Genomic DNA, 23524 nt, shown 5'->3' on the forward strand with positions numbered 1-23524 from the left:
TTTGTGGTGAGCTCTCCATTATGTAAACCAAATGCCTGATGGCATTATCAATATACTTACCTCATGTAAAACTGCACTGCTTCTGGCTAAGACTATGAGGCTCCCTGCACACATTAAAATGGTCACACAGTAATCATTCTTATAGCTTTCTCAGAACAATGACTAGTATAGTTGCCTATATGATTTGCAATCCACGTAAGATTTTTTATTTCAATTGCCTTAGTCATCTTTTAGGTTTCATCTGCCCTTTCCAGTCTTAGTACACTGTTGAATAAAGAAGGTATATAGGGCACAATTTGTGATACTAACTGGTATAGTACTGAGCCAAGTTGAGATTTTGCTCAAAGTATCTGCCTTTAGGGTAGTTCTTAGATAAGTATGTTGCTTTGTACCTGTGCTTCAATTGTCATGAAGGGGAGGCAGGGGGATAATTTATGCAAAAGAGATTCTACATTCTCCCTCCATTCCTTTCTCACATAAAACCATCAGCCTTCTGCAGCATGGACAGCATTCTCTCTGGCAATATTTTATTTGCTTTTGGACAGATAACACATCGTAATTACCAATATACATATACTTCTTGTTGTCCATGTTTCACTTTAACTAACCCTTCCTTCAAGGTTTGTTTCCTTAATCATTATCTTTGTAGCCAGATTACCTTGACATGTGTTGCTGCTGAGTGTTCATAAAGTCTATTCACATTCTTGTTTGCTACTTTGAAAGCTCTGGTAACCAGAGTTTGTCTTTAAATATGTCTGCTTGTGTCTGTATGTGTGTGTGTGTGTGTGTGTGTGTGTGTGTGTGTGTGTGTGTGCGTGTGCGCGTGCGCGTGCGCGTGCGCGAGTGTATACCCGTCCTTTTTTCCCCCTAAGGTAAGTCTTTCCGCTCCCGGGATTGGAATGACTCCTTACCCTCTCCCTTAAAACCCACATCCTTTCGTCTTTCCCTCTCCTTCCCTCTTTCCTGATGAGGCAACAGTTTGTTGCGAAAGCTTGAATTTTGTGTGTATGTTTGTGTGTCTGTCGACCTGCCAGCACTTTCATTTGGTAAGTCACAACACAGACTATACAAAGATAAAGAGGGACATATTAAAGGATTAATCCTGACAACTGCCTTAAGTGACTCAGAGCAAATGTACAAAACCTAAATCAGGATGAATGGATGGAGATTTCAACCACTCTTTAATGTGTGTCTAGCGTAAAAACAGGATATGGTTTAACGGAGTTAAGGATGGTTTTTTTTATGAAACATTTCATTTTTTTTAATTTTACAGTGTGAATGTATTAACAGCTTTTAATCATTCAGCGTATATACAGCCTCACTAACATGAGCAGCTATGAAGAACATTTTCACAAATTTGTGCCACAAGGCAGGGCTTCTAATCTTTATTACATGTATTTGTGATGTCCCTACCTTAGCATTACACAGAGTATGTACATTAAAAAGAATCACTAAGATTTATTGTTTAGTTCTCTTTTAATATTGTTTTCATAAAAATAATTATTATAAGAAATGTACATATAGAGACAAAAACTTAGATAAATATAGCTTACAGCCAAATACTTTTTGTATACCTAATATCACTTTTACCCATATAAATATTACACATAGCACAACAAGCTATTTTATCAGTGATTTCTTGCTCTATAAATCTAGAACTAAGGACAGCATCAAGTCCTTCCCAGATGTTCTAGAAAACATAACCCTAGACAGCAGGGACAGACCAATGACTCGCATTTATCTTCAAAACAGCCCTCTTTCAGTCAATAAATGTCAACAAAAGCTAACAAATAGTCAACACCTCTTAGTCTCTCTTTAAATTATATTATGTTGAGTGCCTTACACAACACATTTTATTAATATAGTTCTTCAACAGGATAGTCGAAGAAATTGTCAGTTCACACATTACAGAATAAAGGAAATGTCTTAAAACAAATCATTCACTTTATACAGATAAAAACATTCACAAAGCAGAAAATTTGTACCATGTGAGCTACCAATTTTTCAATTTCTTTTTTGTTTCATTTTACATTCTCATTTGTCCTTTCACGCAAAACAGCATCCACTCAGAATATCACATTCCATTCATATCAGTTGCACAACACATACCAGAATTTGTACAATGATCACACTTCTCTTATTGACATCCTCAAAATACAGTCATCAATATGGAACACAATATACATCATTAAACAACAATTGCTCATAAAAGTATCACTAATCACAGTCTTAATGGATTACTGCTCCCAGATAAGAACAGCAGAACAGTGTTTATTTACAATGATTATAAAATTACATTAAAAACCTAACACTGCAACATTTAATGTACAGATTTATGCAGTAGTTTAGCTGATAGTAAAAACTATCATCTAAAAAAATTTGAAGTCTTCAGGTGACAAACATAAATATTTAACATATTTACCTTAGCAACAAAAACAATGTTTATGGCTGCTCAACAGTCTATTTTTTGAACTGCACATGCACACAGATAAATACATTAGCCAGAAGTCATTGTTGGTACAGATATATAGCACACACGTGTTGATTTAAAAGGCATAAAACTCTTTAATATACAACCTGAATAGAAAACGAAGATTCAAGCATAGAAAATATTATACAATCTTGTTAGCATGTTTCCTAACCTACCGTGTGCCTACTCTTGCCACAGTATGGATACTGCAATCAATATGTTGATTATTAAAAGAGTAGCTGATCATGATGTCAACCACAAAGTCTTAATTTACTTCTTGTACATATGCTACGCACTATAGCACATGTTTAAGAAAGTAACCCTGATTACAAAAGTCGTAAAACACTGCACCACATATCCATCTTCCCAATTAAATGGCAATTTTATCCACACACAGCCATTAATAGCACTTTTAAACTCTGCATAGAACATCCTGACAACATTGTGAATGCTTCTAAATACAGCCAACCAACTGACTCTACAAATGTGAAAGAAAGTAATGTGTAACAGTGTCATGAGAAAAAACCAAGAGACTTCTCCTCCTCTTAAGTAACCACTAAAGCATAAAGTACAAAGTCCAAGCAGACAAAACACATTGCAGTAATGTGCACTGCCTATGTTATAAGTTACATGAATTTATAACAAAAGGAACGCAATTCAGGAAATGTTTGTGTGTTAGTAATATATTCATTAACCAGAGGTCCATTTTTCAGTTGAGTATATGCTTTACATATTTTCAGCTGAATGTGTCATGAGACTGACATTCAAAATGAAATCATCAATGCCACAATTTTCTACTATCAACTGTATTCTCAGTCCACAGAAGCTCTGGTAGTGTCAACATTCTAAGAATAAAAACCATACAGAATATATAACTATGTTAAGCAGATATCACTGTGTGTTGTTAAATCAAATGAATAAAGCCTTCCTTTCAACCCATTTATTGAAATCAATGGGATGCTGTCTCTCTGGTTGTGATTTAAGTAGCAATTCCAATTTTATTTTCAAAATTACATCCCACTGACAACATTTACAACCAAATAATTGAATAAACAATGGAAAACAAATGAAAAACTTGATCACAGTTAAGGGAAAAATTCAATTCTGGCAATTACATAGAAGATTATTGATGATCACAGGAAGAAGTGGAATTTGTGTGTGTTGCCAGTTACCATTTTGTTTTATTCCTTTTCCACCAGTACATACAAAATAGAAACTCAGACAATTCGTGAACAAGTTTGCTGAGATTCTATCTATTTATGTCAGAATAACTATCACTTTATTTAGGTACAGAACATTCCATGAATCTGAAGAAACATATACAACAGTGTTTACTGTTACAAAGACAGTAATAATCTTTCTGGCGACTTGGAACTTCAGTTATGTGAAAGCTGTCAACAGAATATAACGTGGTCTGTATATAACAAACCTTGGCAAAGTGTGGGTCACAAGGGTGGTGGTGGTGGTGGTGGTGGTGGTGGTAGTGGTGGGGGGTGGGGGGGGGGAGAGGTGGCAGATTACACTGACAACAGCACAAAAGAAATCCTCTCGAGGCAATTACTGTGATCATTTAGTCTTAAATGACAACTGTATTAACACAACACAAAAGAAACAATGTGTTTGCTTCTTGATAGAACAGGTTTCCACACTGTTCAAAAACTACACTGCATGACAGGTCCTCAGGATCATTTGCTTAATGCACAATTCTATCGCGATATGCTCGTCACAGCCTTTGTATACATTAGCCGTACCCTGAGAATTATTCTTCTATTTTTAAGTTAACTACATAAATATTCAGGACAGAAAGCAAAACAAGACAAAGAAGCGACATTCTTTGGGGAGAGACGAGTAGCAATTCAGTAATTATACTATTTTTTTTAATTTTTTTTGTGCAGTATACACCAACGAAAAGGCAGTAATAATATAACCTAAGAACTAAAAAACGGAAGAAATAGCCTACAATTCCTTTCACAAATAACTGTTTGTGTTTTTTCCAGTTATGATTATAAAGCAAACTGTAGCAACATTTTCTAACCTATTTCAGTCATTTTGTGGAATAGACTCCTGCTCTGTTCCAGTCTGTATCACCGAATGGTCATTATCTTCAATTTCTGAGTTTCTTATATTCAAAATATTTTTATGGAAAACTGCAAAAAATGCAGGATTTTTCAAGCTACAAAATTAGAGTATAACAATTTCTACAATTTGGACCAAAAATATCACATCAATAATGGGATACGTATTCACTACAAAACCTTCCACAACAGATCTCTCTATTACTTTTTTTCTTCTAGTAGTTTAAACACAATGGATGTCTGAACAAACAGCAGTAGCCACTTACTGTATTGGCAGGGTATTTATTAGATCTCTGCCTGGAATGATCGTCCTTTGTTGGAAATGAAATGACGATACAATAGACTCAATTATGATTCTTAATGATTGAAACTTACACTAAAACTGTAATATGAGCCAGTATAATTATTCTCTGGTGATACTTGCTGCAATCTGTCTCATTCAAGAGCTATGTACTGACAAAATAATAATTTTTAGGCATATGATAATTTCAAGAATTAGTGATATAACAAGGGGAGAGGAGCGGGTGGGAGAAAACACTTTAGCATTAAGAATACAAGTAAAGTGTTTAATAACATAAACAGGAAACAGGTCTGATGTAACTGTCAGTAAGTGCACAACAGCTACCATGCATTGCACTGCACACTTAAATGTTTTTCACACACACACACACACACACACACACACACACACAAGAGAGAGAGAGAGAGAGAGAGAGAGAGAGAGAGAGAGAGAGAGAGATCAAATATTACAGAAGGGCAACTCCATACTGCTGTGGACATAATACAATGTACAATACCAGTGTAACAATATTACATTATTTACAATTTCACTTTACATGACTGTCCTTTTAAATGTTGTGCATGGCAATGAGAATCCAACCAAAATTTAACTTGAAAATGCCATGCCAAACTACTGGTCCTACCGACGCATAGTCCCGTTAAGTGGCTGCATTATGCTGCCATTTATATAGCCATATGTAGTGTACATAGTATTTTGCTGCGCAGCCCTCTGAATAGCTGCAGGATCCTGATACTGCGTCTGAGCCATATTCATCACACCCATTTGCATAGGAATTTGTGCCTGGTTGATAAAACCTGCAGCTGCTGTATTTGTTATATAACCTGCAACAGTTCCAGGTGTCTGCTGAGCTGCCATTCGATAACCATTTAAAGTTCCATAACCAGCTGCTGCTACCAAATTAGGATTTATTGTGACATTGGGACTAACTCTGGCAGGAGCAGCTTGCATCTGTTGCACTGTTGCGACACCAGTGCCAGCAGGAGTTCGAGATGTGCGACCTCCAGTTGTTGCAACAGGTGGTGCCACAGCAGCCCCCAAATTGCTCACGTTCACATTAGATTGGTGGTACTTGTAATAATTAGCAGCAGCAAGTGTCATTTGTGTTTGTATATTGGGAACTGCAGCAGGTGGTGTTGGCAGATTCCTTACAGCTTGCTGCTGCATCATCTGGTGAGTCGCTGCAGGTGGTGGAGTCATGGCTGCATGTGGATGATGAGCAGATGGGACGGGAGGAGGTGGTGTCAGGTCAACTGGTGGAGGAGGAGTCATGGTACCACAGGCATTCTGTGGTATAGCCTCCAGACCATTAGTCAGTTGCTGCAACTTTGCAAGGCTACACGAAGAAGCAGCATTACCTTGCCCACCACCAGATGGCGGGGCTGCCTGTGGTGTGGGTGTTGGTGCAGGAGTTGGCGCAGGTGTAGGTGTGGGTGCAGGAACAGGTGCAGGGGTGTGAGAATGCGGATGGGCAGCTGGTGTCTGCACATAGAAATTTGTAGTGAAATTAGCAGGAGCTGTAACGGAACAGGCAGGAGCCGTGCGATGAGCAGCAACTCCAGCACCTTGCTGGGCTGCAGCAGCAACACGATGCTGGATCACTGTTGTCATTGGCATGCTTACAAAAGTACCAGCTGCACTTGGCTGGAAGGCCTGAGAACTCACTGCCATTTGTGGCACACTAATGTAGTTCGCTTGGGATGATATGATGTTGTGATGATGTGGGTGGTAAGTTGTTTGATGAATTGCTTGCAGTGATAACTGCTGTGGTGGAGGCTGTTGCTGAGCTGCTTGCGATAATGTGCTTGCCATATGGTGCACTGATGGTGGTGTAGATCTTTGCCTGGATTGTTGTTGCTGGAGAGCTGCATGCTGCTGCTGAAGTGTGGGATTGTGCTGCTGCTGCTGCTGTTGTGGTGGTGGTTGTTGAGTCTGCTGCTGCACAGATGGTGGAGTAGACCTCTGTGTTTGTACTGGATTGCTTGAATGTTTATGCTGTGTGCCAGTACTGGACTTAGTGCGGTGATGTTGCATCTGTCGCTGAGTCTTAGCTTGAGGCTGCTGCACCTGAATAGTATGCTGAGTTTGTTGATGTTGTGATATGGGAATATGGATTGCCAAATGTTGCTGCTGGCCTAAGGAAGTAGGCACTAGCTGCTGCTGCTGCTGGTGATGGAGCTGTTGCATACTGTGCTGGGGTGGAGGTGGCTGCTGCTGTTGCTGGTGCTGCTGTGGTTGTTGTTGTTGTTGCTGCTGCTGTGGCTGCTGCTGATGGTGGTGCTGCTGCTGCTGAGCAGAGGGTGGTTGTTGCTGCTGCTGCTGTTGCTGCTGAGTTTGATGTTGCTGTATCTGCTGCTGTTGTTGTTGTTGTTGCTGCTGCTGCTGCTGCTGTTGTTGTTGTTGTTGTGGTTGGGATGGTTGAATTTGCTGTTGTGGCTGGTGCTGTATACACTCAGAATATGTCTGCTGGCATGAAGTTTGTGTTGTGTGACTGGTCGTCTGAGGAAGAACTGAAGGGGGTCTTGGAGTCTCAACAGAGTTCTGTGCTGTCATATCATTTGAAGATATAGAAGTAGGAGATTCTAACCCCAACTGACTGACGTCAAGATCACACTGACCATACCCATGAAGAGAATGCACAGAGTTTGTTGTTGAATCTGGAGTATAGACTCCCATACTAGGTATTTCCGGCTGCGAAGGTGTTGGTGGTGTGTGTTTTACAGATCCCGGATTAAGAGGTGTTGCTGGTTGAATGGTCTCAACACTATTATCTAAACGAGGTGTTGTATTGCCACTAGGTATTTCAACAACTTCACACTGTTGTGATGACTGTTTGTCATCACCGGACGGTGCACCACTGTCAGCTTGGTCTTGTTGGCTCATTTCATTACTGAGCATGGTCGACGACTGACTGACTTCAACAGTACCACAATTGGAGCCATCACTACTGTCATCCATAATATTACCAAGTGAACTGGAATGCGTCTGAGTTGACATTGAATTAAGTTCTTTCTCCTCTAATATTATAACAGCTTGAGGTGAACCAGGTGTTTTGCTCTCAGTGTCTTTTAATGTATCAACCTGTGAACTTGCTTCATTATGTGATGGTTCATTTCTATCATCCAGCTCATTACCTTCCACAGGTTCATTTTTTGAGGGAGCACCTGAAACACTGCAGCAATCCTGTGATTTATCACTCATATTCTCCTTGTTATCACTACATTCAACTAACATAACAGCATCAACATCATTATTTTCTGTGATGCTTGCATTATCACCCTCCTCATAATGATCATGATGTTTTTCATCACTTTTAGTAAGATCCACTTCATCTAGATCTGTCTTCACCTGAATAGGCTGCATGTCAGTTTCTTTATCTTCCTCCTCCTCATTTGTTTCAAGAAGTATTACATCTTCTTTCTCAGGTTCAGAGGCCAATTTTGAACAAGGAACAGGCGGTGGTTCATCAATTTCTGCACTAGACTTAGGCTCATCTTTGGACTCTTGAGCTGAGAACTTTTCAGTATCTTGTTCAACCAGCTCCACACTTGGCGATTTTACATTCTCTCTCTGTTCCTCTGCTACGGGCTCTTTTTCAACTGTTGTCAAGAGCTCTTTCGCACTTTCCTGTGGGCAAAAAGTAGTTTCAAATTACTATTACAAAATGACATGCTGCAACTTCTAAGCATACAATGTGGATGGTATACATGATAAAATAATAGTTTTTGACTTCTCCACTTCTGACAGGCTTTTCTAACAGTGTCTTCACTTCAAGAATTATTCAACTTTTGTATGAGCTCTGCAATGTAAATAAGAAAACCAATTAATGAAATGCATATTTCCCTATGTCGGCACCATTAAGTTTTTATACACTCGGTTTTATAGCTTCAGGGGCACTTGTTTATCTTCAGTATCAAAACTGGTACACTTGACTGATTTTCAGATTCTAATGTGATTATCATGACTGTTTTTTTATGTAGTATTTATGGCAGTGAACACAGGGGCTTTTATAAAAGAATTACATACTAATTAGTACAATATATTTTATAAAACACAAAGGAAGTAATGGAAAAAACTGTAGCTGGTCGAAGTTAGCATGGATTTGGGATATTCTGACCAGCCTACATTTCCATTACAACTGACAACTACTATCTTATTTGTGGTGAATATTTCAAAAACACAATGAAACTTTGAGCATTCAGTTTGCAAATGTTTTTGTACCTTGCTTCCAAATGAGTGATAGTTATTTGTAAGTCTATTGTTAAACAATCTGTATAGGATTGAGACTGTATGTTTGGAATTGGCAAGTCTTTGAAACAAAAAAAATGCTTCATTCATTTTTCCCTAGCCTGGCAATTGTTAAACAATATTTCTGCAAATTTGCTGTGTAAATATTTCTATGTGATCTTATTCAATAAACAATACCTTTTAAAAGATGAACACAATGAAATTGAATAGCTCATTTTTAAGAAAAAATAAAATGTGTTCAGCCTGACGCTTCCGCTAACACTCAAAAAATAGTCATTGTAATAATATGAAGAGAAGACCATGCCAGCACATATACAGAAATAATTTTTCACTAATTAAAATCTTTAGGTAAAATTACAGGCTGTTTTAAATAACTAGAAAAGGTCACTGACATTACTTTGACAATATCTAAGCTGTCTGAATATTACAAAGCTAAAGCCAAACTGATTTTCGCAATATTTATTTTTTGATTTGATTCAACCAGGGAAAAAAGAAACCGTGCTTTTACTTTCCTACCAGCCACAATGAAACAGTTCCTTGTGCAGTAGCTCTCCCTGTCGTTCTAGAAAAGCCAATGAGTACCCTTACAGAATAGAGTTCCTTTACTAGGTCTCTGTTAGCCGAAATTTCTTCAGTCATTAGTCACCTAAATATTTTTTGTGTCTTTTGGCCTCCAGAGCTTGACAATGGAGGATTAAATGAGGTACAGTTCCATCTCCCATACCACATAGCCTGCACGTTGGGACGTCTTTCTCTATCCTCATGGTGAACAGTTGTTTCTTGAAGTCCCCATGGTTTGTCGTTAAACTTCCCAGGAAATTAACCTGCCTCCTACTCATTAAATCCTAGCATTATGAACTTCTCTTTAAGCCTGGTCTCGGCACCATTAGCTTCACACATTTTTATTTTTGGGTTTTAGTCCAAGGTTCTACATGCTGGCAGGCCAGAGTAGCCGAGCGGTTCTAGGCGCTACAGTCTGGAACCGCGCGACAGCTACGATCGCAGGTTCGAATCCTGCCTCGGGCATGGATGTGTGTGATGTCCTTAGGTTAGTTAGGTTTAAGTAGCTCTAAGTTAGAACTAAAATTATCTGCTCTATATTTATTGAGACAATATCTGGCACTTGTAGCCAAAAGAAGTTCATTTCTTGTTCCTAGAGTTCCTTGACAAATGTTATACCTGTGTCACTACCTAAACCCCAACAGCTCACAATTTTAGCAATATATGACTGACATTTATTTTTATTATTTGTAGCCACATTAAACATTACAAAAGAGGTTTTTGTCTCTATACTGATGGTTAACATTTGTATTCCATAATCCCACACTGACATTGGCATCAACAATGTTGTATAAAATATGTATCTGTAATCCTGGGATAATAATGACTAGTGGTCCAACTTTAACTCAGAAGTTAAGTCCCATAGTGCTCAGAGCCATTTGAACCATTTTCTACATGCTGCCTCTTCATTCAGCTATGTAGTTCAAAATTTTACTATCACTTTGCGATAGTTAGGGCAGATTATGGTCCAACAGAAAGTGTCGCTGTCTCTGCCCTGGCTAGGTAGTCAGCACACTCACTCAGAGCTGCTTAGCTATCTGAATGAATGTGGATGCTACAATCCTTTTAATCTATGTCGATCCTCCTCTGCACACAATCTGATAGCAAATATTTCTGCCTGGAATACTATAGCCAGCTTTCCCTACAGGAACTGCACTCTAAAGAGTCTAGGCTGTAACACACACACCCTGGCCCCCCACATCATCATCATCATCATCATCATCAGAATAATCCGTTTTTGACCCATCAGTAAACCATACTATGCTGCTGCTTTCACCATTTTAACAACATGACACTAAAAACACACAAGCAGTGGTGAATGCTACTAATTTACAAGATATGTCTCTGAAGTAAAATTTGATTAGACAGTCTCTACTTGACTAAAACCAGCAAGCTTTTAACCATACTTAGAACTCACAGTTTTTTTTTTGTTATTTAAAGTGATAATTGAATACAACCGGTTGTTATAATTCAAGTGCACCAATTCACAGAAGACCAGCGTGGGCTGTAATTTTCATATGGAAGCAAAGCTTGGTCTTTATATTCATGCATTAATATGAGACAGATTTATACTGGAAGAAAATTTCATTCCAATTTTGGCTACCAGGTGCAAATCTCGTGCCGTACAGCATCTCATCAACGTCACCAGTGCTCATATTGACCAAAGTGTGTGCGAGGCAGTTAATAATGAAATCAACATTATTCCTTTCTCACTTGTGTGACCCTATCTTCCCGCATCCCATACCTAATCAATTACTACATATCCTTCTTGCATTCAAAACATCCAATTTGCACCTGGTGGCCAAAATAGAAACTAATTTTTTTCCAGTGTAAATCGGTTCCACATTAACACACTACAAGTTTCACTGTCACACAATAATTACAGCTCACACTGCAGCTCTGTAAGTAACTGCACTTTCATTATAACCACCTAGCATTTAAAGCCATTTATGTAAACAGAATTCTCAATTTCATTATCATTTTTCATCACGAGAAAGAATTTAGTTACTTTTGATTTAAGTATACTCCATACTTAAGATGAGTATGAGACCTGTTAATTGTGTTTCATTGCAAATGATTTTTTACCAGTCATTTAAAGTTAAAGGAAACTGATGAAAGGCATTAATACATGCACTCTATGCTTCAAGATGGCATCCTAACATTCGCTTTTGAGGAAATGAATGCACAACTGAAAATACCACATAATAATTGGATTCAGGTTGGTAGACTGGCTTACACTTGATGATAATGCAATCTTTCACCCAGGTGTTTTAACACTTGGTCAACAAAACTAGGAAATGTTATATGGTAGGGTGAAAATGGCGAAACTCACCTCTTCATTCTTTTGAAGGGAGGGATTTACTGTTTCCTCCTCTGTTTTTTCTTCCAACAGAGGTGCTTCACTCTGTTCCTTCTCTTCAACAATATCCTTCACAGGTTCAACTTCATCAGCCTTTTCCTGCTCACTGACAATGTTGGTAATGTTTCCCTTATCTTCTTCAGAACTTCGTTCCAATTCTTGTTCTTTAGGTTCTGAAACTTCAGGGTCTGTATCTGGAACTTCAGATTTATTTATAGCATCCACATTCTCTTCTTTGTCACAAGTTTTTCCTTCTTCAACTTGAGATTCAGAAATTATCACAGCATTTGTATTTTTCTTCTCAGAATCATTTAACTTCACTGATGACACCGATGCCTCCCCAGTATAACGCTTCATTAAACGCTGCGAAGAAGACACCATTAAATGGCACATTAGTTAAATATTGTATGCTGTCTCAGTTAAGTTGCATAATGCAAAACATTATTTTAAATAACAAGGAATATCATTTAATACTGTGAACAGTTAAATGTTACTATGACACAGCTTTGGGAGTTCTGTGACACACTGATCTTATGAAAATAGTTGAAGAGCTCTCAATCGCCACAAACAAACAACTGGAAGGAAGTTAATCGTATCACGAACATATCACTGTGAAACAAATGTTACAGCCTATGAAATAAAATTCTAATCCAGGCTTAACTGTATATCTAGCAAATAGGGATGCAAAGAGTGAGGTGAATATCACTGGGGACATGCAGATTAACTGATGGAAGCTTCTTACACACAACCTACATTCTTTCATCTCATTTTATGTATATTATATTAATCATTAACCTTTCATTGCTACAGACACACACACTCTGCATTCCACACTGAAGACAGCTATGTTGTAGTTTTATTGTTCATCAATTGCTGCTACCTGTGCTGAGAGATGGCGTTCCGGCCACTATGAAAGACACTACTGGCCATGAAAATGCTACACCAAGAAGAAATGCAGATGATAAAGGGGTATTCATTGGGCAAATATATTAGACTAGAACTGACACGTGATTACATTTTCACGCAATTTGGGTGCATAGATCCTGAGAAATCAGTGCCCAGAACAACCACCTCTGGCCATAACAACGGCCTTGATACGCCTGGGCATTGAGTCAAACTGAGCTTGGATGGCGTGGACAGGTACAGCTGCCCATGCAGCTTCAACATGATGCCACAGCTCATCAAGAGTAGTGACTGGCGTATTGTGACTAGCCAGTTGCTTGACCACCATTGACCAGATGTTTTCAATTGGTGAGAGATCTGGAGAATGTGCTGGCCAGGGCAGCAGTCTAACATTTTCTGTATCCAGAAAGGCCCGTACGGGTCCTGCAACATGGGGTCGTGCATCACCCTGCTGAAATGTAGGGTTTCGCAGGGATTCAATGAGGGGTAGAGCCACGGGTCGTAACACATCTGAAATGTAACTTCCACTGTTCAAAGTGCCATCAATGCGAACAAGAGGTGACTGAGATGTGTAACCAATGGCACCCCATACCATGACGCCGGGTGATACACCAGTATGGCGATGACGAATACACGCTTCCAATTTTCATTCACCATGATGTCGCCAAACACGAATGCGACCATCATGATACTGTAAACAGAACCTGGATTCATCTGGGGCAAAAAAAAAAGACATTTTGCCATTCGTGCACCCAGGATGAGTACACCATCACAGGCGCTCCTGACTGTGATGCAGCGTCAAGGGTAACCGCAGCCATGGTCTCCGAGCTGATAGTCCCTAGTGCTGCAAACGTCATCGAACTGTTCCTGCAGTTGGTTTTTGTCTTGCAAACGTCCCCATCTGTTGACTCTGGGATTGAGACATGGCTGCTCAAACCGTTACAGCCATGCAGATAAGATGCTTGTCATCTCGACTGCTACTGATGTGAGGCCGTTGGGATCCAGCATGGCATTCCGTATTACCCTCCTGAACCCGATGATTCCATATTCTGCTAACAGTCATTGGATCTTGACCAACGTAAGCACCAATGTCGCGATATGATAAACCGCAATCGCGATAGGCTACAATCCGACCTTTATCAAAGTGGAAACGTGATGGTACGCATTTCTCCTCCTTACACAAGGCATCACAACAACGTTTCACCAGCCAACGCCGGTCAACTGCTGTTTGTGTATGAGAAATCGTTTGGAAACTTTTCTCATTTTAGCACATTGTAGGTGTCGCCACCGATGCCAACCTTGTGTGAATGCTCTGAAAAGCTAATTATTTGCATATCACAGCATCTTCTTCCTGTCGGTTAAATTTCACATCTGTAGCACGTCATCTTCGTGGTGTAGCAATTTTAATAGCCAGTAGTGTATCTTTCTATTTTAATAAAACTATTCAGTGAAAACAACTCTTTTTTGCACATCTTACCTTTAGTTACTGTGCTGCCTCAGATTAAGTAAAACACCGCAGGAAATAGCATGCACGAAGGCACATATGGTGGTAATAATAATAACAAAATTTTAACAGAGAATTTAAAAATTAAAAACGATTTTCCACATACCAGATAGTAACAAATTATGGCGTCAAAAAAGTAGATAAATCGAAATTGATTTATGAATCTACAGCCCACTGTGAATTTCATTGTATTAACCAATCACTAGGTTGCTATTCCAACTGTAAACACAGGAAAATGTGTCTCGTATAGAACCAATATTCTGTAGTATCTCATTCTGTACACTGAAAAGTGTGCTCTGGTTTACACATGCGGGAAATATATCATGTGTACCACAACATGATATGATGGCAAATAACAACACAATCCTCCCCTACCCTAGAATTCAAATCAAGTTCCTGTGTGTCAATACTGTAGCACTTTTGTTAATGCATAGTGTTTTTCGTGGTGGGGGCGTCGTGGGGGTGGTAGGGAGAGGGGCAGAATGAAAGAAATAAAAATAGAAGAGACTGTTTAAGTACCTTCTTCTTTAACTTCGGTGGTTTGGGAGACTTTGGTTCTGGTACATGATTACGGCGGGGCCGGCCTTTTTTCCACCCTCGTTTCTTCTTTTCACCGGAATGCACAGCCCTCTTGGTTCTCTCAGGGAGATCAGTACTTAGCTGCTGGTGCAGAGGGGGTGGTGACAATGGAGGAGGTACTGCTGTTTCCCTTAACACTCCTACACCTTCCAATTGGACTTCAGGTTTCAATTCAGGCATCGGACAGTCTTCAACATCTTCTGAGGTGCTCCTAGAAACAGGTTTGATTATTACGCCATGAAAGGATAGCCAAAAGTAAGATCTACAAAATTAATCTATACAACAAATTTCCCCTCATGAAATAAAAATTACTGTTTTAGCACTGATAATTGAAAACTAAAGAAAAAAAGACCCTTATGAATGCTATGATTTCTGTTATTACTATAACTCTAGCTACTGTAACAATAACCCAAAAGTATTATCACAATTTAAAAATGAGCTTCACATACAGATTAATAATCTAACTAGCAACAGTTATCTCACATTCGATGATAAGAAGTTCAGCAACACACAAAGAATTACACCACAGTTTAACTGTTACATAATCGGATACAAATGTAACCCAACGTCTAATATCTTGACAGTTCTTAATTCACTAGTGAGCAAGAGACAGTTGGAGAGCATATGTTAAGTTCTGTGCAATTCCCTCTGTAGCTCACACATTTATTTATTAACTCCATATTTTGTTATGATAGTACACTTTGCATCCAGCTTAATAATGGCAAAAGTATCCTACTCACAATAAAAACAACTTGTTGCAACTTCACTTACTTTGAAGCTTCTTCTAGGCGCAGTCTCTTTTCCCTTCGCTGTGACCATCTCTCTCTTTTTGGCTCCACCTTTTCAACAGAATTTTGTAGAGCTTGTGACTTTCTCCGGCCTCTCGGCAATGGCCCTGGAGGTGTTTCACTTGGTTCCTTTCTCAGTCTATCTTCTTTCTGTGTCTGAGGAACTACAACACAAACAATTACTTTATTAGGTTGTTACAGATGTTATAATAACACTACAGCATTGCACAAAGCTATAGTTTTAGCAATGAGATATGTACAATTACAATTAAAAATTTGAGGTCTTTACTGTTTCCCTTCCTACATCTACATCTGCACTTACTAAGCCACTGTTATAAGAGTTGTGTGAAGGAAGGTCTGGGGAAAATCATTTATCCAATTTTACAATCAAGGTCAGTATGGGAAATTTATGTTGGAGGGAGTAATGCGTTTCTTCGCTCATCCGATATGTATTCTGAAAGTAGGGCTCTCCACAACATATAGTATTTTTCATGTATTGTTTCCCATAGCAGTTTGTCGAGTATTTCTTTTATGCTCTTACGATAACTAAGTGAACTTTTAATAGATGTCACAGCAATTTTTTAAAATGTCTCCAGCTCTTCCTTTAATCTTACTTTTTGAGGGATGAACAACATTTAAGAGGACGAGGAATTGTGATAAAAGAAGATAACTTGAAAATATCCACTTTGGAGGGCACTTTCTAAAAACCACTGTCTCAACAGCCCAGAAGTTAGTGATGTGACATTCCTGTATCCTACCACAAACTCCAAGACAACATTCTTTTTCCTTCAAGTTACTGGAACCCTTAAGCAAGTTTCAGAGTTCTAGGTTATGAAGGTTTAATTCTACACCTAAATTTCACGAGTCACTTTGCCATGGGATACCTCCGGTACCACTACTATTTCCCCCTTCCCTGCTCCAATTTCAAATGGTTTGTGGGAAAGATGATGTTGATAAAAATCTGTATGAGCTCTAATTTACCTGATTTTTCTGAAAAGAATCATTTCGTTATATCTAAGTGGGCTGAAGTAATATGTTGCTAACTTTTCTTTGAACACAGGCTTTCAAAACGTCACCAATAAACATTTCAGTGGCACACAATATCTCTTTGTATTATCTGCCACTGGAGTGTGTAAAAGCGAACAAGGGAAAAAAATTCGATTTTTCTCAGATTTCCCGGTTAAAGATACACTTTTTCCTCAGTGAAAATATACTTTTTCTGTGTTACGTGACAGTATACTTTCTCTCTGAAATGTAAAACTTATCAACCCTTTCAAGGTTAAGGTTTCATATACCGACGCAGAACTTCCAGCACTTTAGAAAACGCTGCTTATTTTCATATTATGGAAATATAAATTCAAATTCCATGCAACACAGCACATTAACTTCTGAAGCACTGAAATCGAGATTGCAATGCCCTATTGCAAGCCAATCCTGGCTCATGTCGTGTGATCTCGCCAGCCGATGGCAGAAGATACTCTGAGCATAGGACACGTGACATAGTCAGCTAATAGCAACATCACTGTTAACTAGTGCGAACACACAGATAGGAAAAGTTGATAGTTCAGATAACACACATAATGTAGCTACAAGGGAAGCTAAGCTTCCTCCTATATTATTCGTCTTATTTCGTGTCTGTTACACTTTAAGGTGCATCACACAAATGTGCCAATAAAATTTTAAATAATGACATAAATGTCTGGTCTTCCGGCTTGAAATTCTTTTACATGGCTGTTCTCAAAGTGTTACGTTTTAAATGAGAGTCAAATGCTGTGTGTTTTAAGAAATTCATCGCATACTCTCACACGTAACGTAGTTCATCTTGCGAAAAAGGAAATTTGTTTTGAAAGTAATGCTTTTCAAGCCACCATTCCCAATATTTTCCCATGGCCTGTTAAAAATACGATTCGTTTCAGCAATTCTAGAGAGTGCCCGAAAACAGGAAGTCCGTATGTTCATGCGCATAAAGCATCAAGAGATTTTACGTTATGTCATAAAGCAAACATAAATTTTCTTTGAGTACCATTACCGTATTAGCCCATGTATGGTTCTTTGTTATGGCATAATGTCACACGCCAGAAGATGAAAACATGCACTTTAAATTCAGAAAACAGTTGAAACTAGCCAATAGTGTGGAATAGGACACACACACACACACACACACACACACACACACACACACACACACACACACCTGAATTGTTCTGCAAGGCAATTAATGCTCGACTGCCAAAAATGTGGAAATGAAATAGAAATTGCAAAACTGAAACTAATAACATGTTTTAGCCTTCCATAACTACGTTAATGTATTTTAATTCACTCAATAGCTCCTAGCCACAGAAAATCCATTTCGTTTTTATTTGAGGTGAGAGCTGTAAACGAAAAAAGCAAAATCAGTAAATGTTAACACAGGTCACGTGGAGACTAATCCACCAAACCTACACTACAACCCAGACGGCTGTACGCATGTGCAAATCTGGCAGCTTCGATGTGCACAAGAAAATTTTCAGGGTGTCATCTGGCTGCCTGTTGCTACTGCTGATGCAACAGCCACACTTCAAATAGCCAAAGCAGAAGAGGGTATTGCTCATACGCGACTCATTTGCACCAGTGTATGAGCATGAACCCGCTGTCAACTGCTGCCACGAACCATCAGTTGTGACATCATGCTCATCGGAAACAGTTTGTTGTTACGAAGTATTATACAGTTTTCATTCTAAAGCCTTTGACACATTTTGGTGTTCGGAGACGCTGGTGTTTGCAGCCTGTTTTGTTGTTGTAAATGGCAGATTTCCTTTGCAACTTAGGTTTTTCCCCCCCTCTCCTCCTTGTTCAAGTATTATTGCTGCAGTAGCAGTAATATTCTTTGATAGATTATCAGTTCTTACCCGCCAATATTACAAAAACTTAACTGAAAATAAAAACAACGCAAAATCTCTGGAATTCTAAAAAATTCCCCAGTTTTTCCCAGATTTCCCTGTTGCTGAGCGTTTCCGTAATGCCCTCATGCTAAATGAATGTTCCCGTGACATAACATCCTGCTCTTCATTGGATTTTGGCAACCTCTTCTACTAAAATTGTGAGGACTGAGAAGCTAGGCTGTGGTCCAGTCCCTAATACTGTGCTTTTACATACGATTTTATTATTATTATTATTTCATGTAGCAGGTTCTACTGCCAAAACTTAAGTCAGTTTAGTGCAGTATATAAAGAAGCAGAAACATACTGGATCAGTGACCCCTTTTTTTTATATCGAAATGAGAATGTGTTGTGGAAGCAGTAACAATTTTGTTCGACTTTTGTTTCCCATACTGAGGTACTAAAAACAAAACTGTTGGAAAATATAGCTTTTTAATAGACGATTACTTAGCTGCATTTGGCTCAGTATGAAAAATGTTGATGCATTTCAGAAAACTAAGGCCGATATCACATTCTTAACGATATAAGATGGTATCTGTTCTTACCATTTTCCTAGATCTTGCCTCACTTCGTTCTGTATAAACCCCCCATCTCCTTTGAGGCCATTTTGATATTTCTGCAGTTGGAATCAATTTAGAAAAACAATGAGTGTTTATATGTGAACTATTTTGAGTCAAAATTGGTTCAACCAGGCCCCCTTTGTTCATAAATCCATTATCAATTCAGTAACAAAGTCAAGAAGATGTTTGCTAGTACGCCTTGACTTTTATATAATCATACAAATTTACAGTCATCTTCAGGAGTATGTTTGCCTCCTCTCAAAGGATAGTAGTCCATTAGTTGATTTCTGTGGTCCACACCAGTCTTTATTTTTTACTGTAATCCAAAATATGGATAGGTTCCATCATCATCCCTAATTTTATGCCAATTTAAGGCATTCTCCCATGGGATGGTAGGTCTGCTACTGTTCACTACTGATGGAATTTGGTAATTTCTTTATTTTATCATCTCAGTTGCATGAACATACAATTTTTGCTGAAGTGGTTAGTGGTTTCAGGATAACAAGCCTATTCTCAAACCACACACCTTGTTATTAACTGTAACTGGTCATGCAATATGTCACCAAAAGGCACGAGTACCTTTAGTACAGGAACTCAAACTGTGGGCAAAAAGTACTCTCAGTGATATTAGCCTAGGTGTCTACTGCTGCAACGAACTGACAAATATTAGTTTCAGGGCCTATCTAATTTTGTTCTGACATTGACATCCAACTCAGTCATTCCGTGTTTTGCAGTGAAAAGGAACACAACCTAATGCCCTTCCATTTCACAGAAATAAAAGCTGTTTCCTCGTTCACTGTGAAAATGCCTTCCAGTAGTCAAGGAACATGGTATCAACCTCAATATCTTTGTCTATGGCACACTGGACTTAATGGACAAACAGACCAAAGTTTTTACACAAAGAGGTTTACATTCTCCAAAATATCATAATGCACAAGTATAAAACATATTCCATAATTCTGCTACAGATTGATCTCAGCCATATAGGCCTATGATTGTTTGCCTATCCAACAACTCTTCTTGAAACTGGAAGACTGGAAGTAACTGTACTTTTCCCAATCATTTGGTACCCTACAATGCACTACCGACTTTCCACAAACTACCACTAGTTTCTTCATGTGATCTTTATAGAACCTCACAGGTATCAGATCTGGTTCAAATGCTTTGCCACTGTTTAGTGATTTTAGTTAACTTTCTATTTGCAATCACTTATATCAATATTTGCAACTTCAGCTTTCACAAAATTACTGTGGCAGTGTAGTTTCAGTCGCCTAAGACTGCAGTTGTGTGTGTGTGTGTGTGTGCTGTGTGTGTGTGTGTGTGTGTGTGTGTGTGTGTGTGTGTGTATTGTTGACAAGGGCCTTAATAGCCAAAAGCTATAATTGTGAGAGTCTTTTTGTTGTGCCTATCTGTGATTCAGTATCACCGCTATATGGTGAGTAGCAACTTTCCCTCTCATGATATTGTTACATTCCAACCTGGATTTTCCATTATTTGAACAGAGAAACTGTATTACAATCTTCAACAGAAAAAAAAAAAAAAAAAAAAAAAAAAAAAAAGCTATGAAGACCAAATTCAATATTTCAGCCTCTCTCTGTCATCTTCCATTTTAGTGGTAGTATGTTAACTGGGCAACTGAATAGATGATTCTGCTCTGTTTACTGACTTTACATATGAAAAATATATCTTAGCGCTTCTTGCCATATCGGGTGGCAAAATTTTACTTTCATAGTCACTAAACACTTCCCTATTCAGTTTGGCGTCATTCAGCTTCTATTTGTCTATTAGACTTTGACTTCGCTTAAATCTGTGATGAAGCTCTCATATCTTTCATAACAACTTTCTAACATGGCTACTAAACCAAAGTGGGTCTTCCTCAGTCCTCACAACGTGGTTTGGTACATACCGATCTTAGGAGTGCTGAAAAATTCTTTAGGAACTCATACATGTTTGCCCCATCTCTTGATACCTAGAGCTGAATATCTGGTACTGACTACTCATATAATCTACTATTTGCTCCTTGTTACTGTGGCTAAGGAAAACTATTGTCCTGTAACACCCATAACCATTGAAGCTATCAAGCCTTATAGTCAGACTCCCTCTTCAACATTAACAGATTTGAAAAGTTTAACTTTCCTGGCTACTAGATGGTCTAAGACTTGACCTTACAAGTTAGTTATCTGTTTACATGCTCGAAATAATTTTCAGTTTAATCTTCCATAAATCCCTTTCTCCTGCACCAGTTTTAATCACATGACTCCCAGATTCTTCACCTGGCACACTGAATCCTCTCTCCCCCCACCCCACCCCACCCACCCCACCCCACCCCACCCCCAAAAAAATCACAATCGGTACACTTATGATATGAAGCAGGTTTTCTCTGAAGTCATTATGGTCCTGAGGCAAGTGGACTATAAAAATGTTTAATCAACATATTTCACTCACTTTTGACGCTTACATTCGCCTACTTCATTTTAAATTCAGATCATGTTGGAACCTAACGACATATTATAGAGTCCAACAAAAACATGAAAGACATTCAGAATAAATTAACACACGTAAATATGCAGAGGACAGATTGCTACTCACCATACAGAGGTGACTGAGTCGCAGACGGGCACAAAGAAAAGACTGCTTTTGATCAAATGGCCTTCTTTAGAAGTAGAAAAGACACATATTCCACTTCATACGACGGCATTTTGGCCAAAAGTTCAAAAGTCTATATGTCTTTCCTTTGTGCCTGTGTCTGTGAGTCAAGAACTCGATGTATATGGTGAATAGCAATTGTTGAATACACGTGAATGACGATAATTACTAATTCAGCGGAGCAGCTTACAACAATATTGCACGCCCGTGCAATATTGCTTGTGCACGCGCACACATCATTATCAACGTTAACAGAACTGCTGGCCAGTATATACCTTCACTAGATGAAATGTGTAATATTTCCTAGCTTTCGGAACTAATACTTCCATCCTTGTGGAGCTGAGACAGATAGGTGGGGCAATGTGAATTACTCTTCTGAATATGGTCATTATCATCATTTACACGTATTATTGCCTTTGAATGTCCTCCACATTTCTTATATTTAAATGTTTCCTTCAGTGTTGCAATTTTTACGAAGAGTAATCGAGATTAATCACAATTCCTGACTGTACAGGGTGGCCAGAAACTGTCTGACAAACTTGTGCTGAGAAATAATTGTTAAGAAAAAAATTCAATGTGGTGCACCGTTTCTCATTGAATTCAAGCCAATCAGGCAATCGTGTGTGCAAATACAAGTGGCCTGCAACATACAATTAGTGTCAGTTGTTCTCACAGAGGAAATGGTAGCACACAAGACTGCTCAGTCTTGGGCTTGGGTTCAATCCTTACTATTTTGTATCACTCTCTTGTTCAGTTTTAGGAAACCAAACGAAGAAAACATTTGGTGACACCATCTCCGGTGTGCCGCTTCAATTTGTGTGTATTATCGGTCTGATTGGCTAACTTCCATGCTTATTAACATGGAAATTGTGCAAATATATCTTTTTTTTGCTTAACAATCGTTTCTCACCATAACCTGCCCTGCAACACCCTTACAAGCTTTTGAGACTTTCTGACCAATACACATAAGTAAACTGACATCATTGTAATGAGAGTACCTTAATGCGGCAGTTTTGGTGTGGGAATGAAGGGTTGTTTTGAATTACAGTTGCATAAAATACCAGCAGAAGTCGGGCCTATCCTATCTCGACTACGATACTACCAACTTCAACAAGCAAGTTCACTGCAGTCAATACTGAATGACTTGTGTTGTGTATTGACCATTGTTTTCTTTTCTTTTTTTTAAAATGAGTGAAGAGACTAATTCTAGCCAAACATGGGGTTCCAGTATGAGTTCTACGACACTAAAAAGTATTGGCAACACCTATGGCTGTAAAAAATCTGTCTTCGCACAAACACAATTCCCTGGTGTAGGCTGCCAGCACTGTGAGAGGGTGGCAGGGCTTGCTTCTCCACTGTCCAACGCAGCTGAAGTTCTCAGCACTTCATGGTAGCAGCTGACTGTCACATTGAAGTGTCTGCACTAAATTAAAGTTTGCAGCATAACCAATGGTTAATTCAATGGAACTCAATGATAACAATTAACGAGATTTAGTTTCTTGTGATACTGGTGATGATACTGAATACGGCTTTTCAAGTAATCAAACTTAACAGGTCATTAGTGCAATTGACTAACTTCATAAATAAAAGGAGCAGAGTTCCCTTTTGCATCATT

General features: G+C 38.7%; 1 protein-coding gene across 1 annotated transcript in view; it reads right to left on the minus strand.

Moving 5' to 3' along the window:
• Positions 1-1277: 1277 nt before the first annotated feature.
• The window catches only part of LOC124777998 (histone acetyltransferase KAT6B), a 281082-nt gene continuing 258835 nt past the window's right edge, over positions 1278-23524 (minus strand). The window contains exons 13-17 of the mRNA XM_047253571.1: positions 15769-15949; positions 14938-15208; positions 11985-12374; positions 7281-8470; positions 1278-7031 (exon numbers count right to left, since the gene is read on the minus strand). Coding sequence (XP_047109527.1) covers positions 5465-7031; positions 7281-8470; positions 11985-12374; positions 14938-15208; positions 15769-15949 — 3599 coding nt within the window. The 3' untranslated portion in view covers positions 1278-5464. The remainder of the gene's footprint in view (positions 7032-7280; positions 8471-11984; positions 12375-14937; positions 15209-15768; positions 15950-23524) is intronic.

The sequence above is a fragment of the Schistocerca piceifrons genome, chromosome 2 (assembly GCF_021461385.2).
Source record: "Schistocerca piceifrons isolate TAMUIC-IGC-003096 chromosome 2, iqSchPice1.1, whole genome shotgun sequence".
NCBI classification, from domain to species: Eukaryota; Metazoa; Arthropoda; class Insecta; order Orthoptera; family Acrididae; genus Schistocerca; species Schistocerca piceifrons.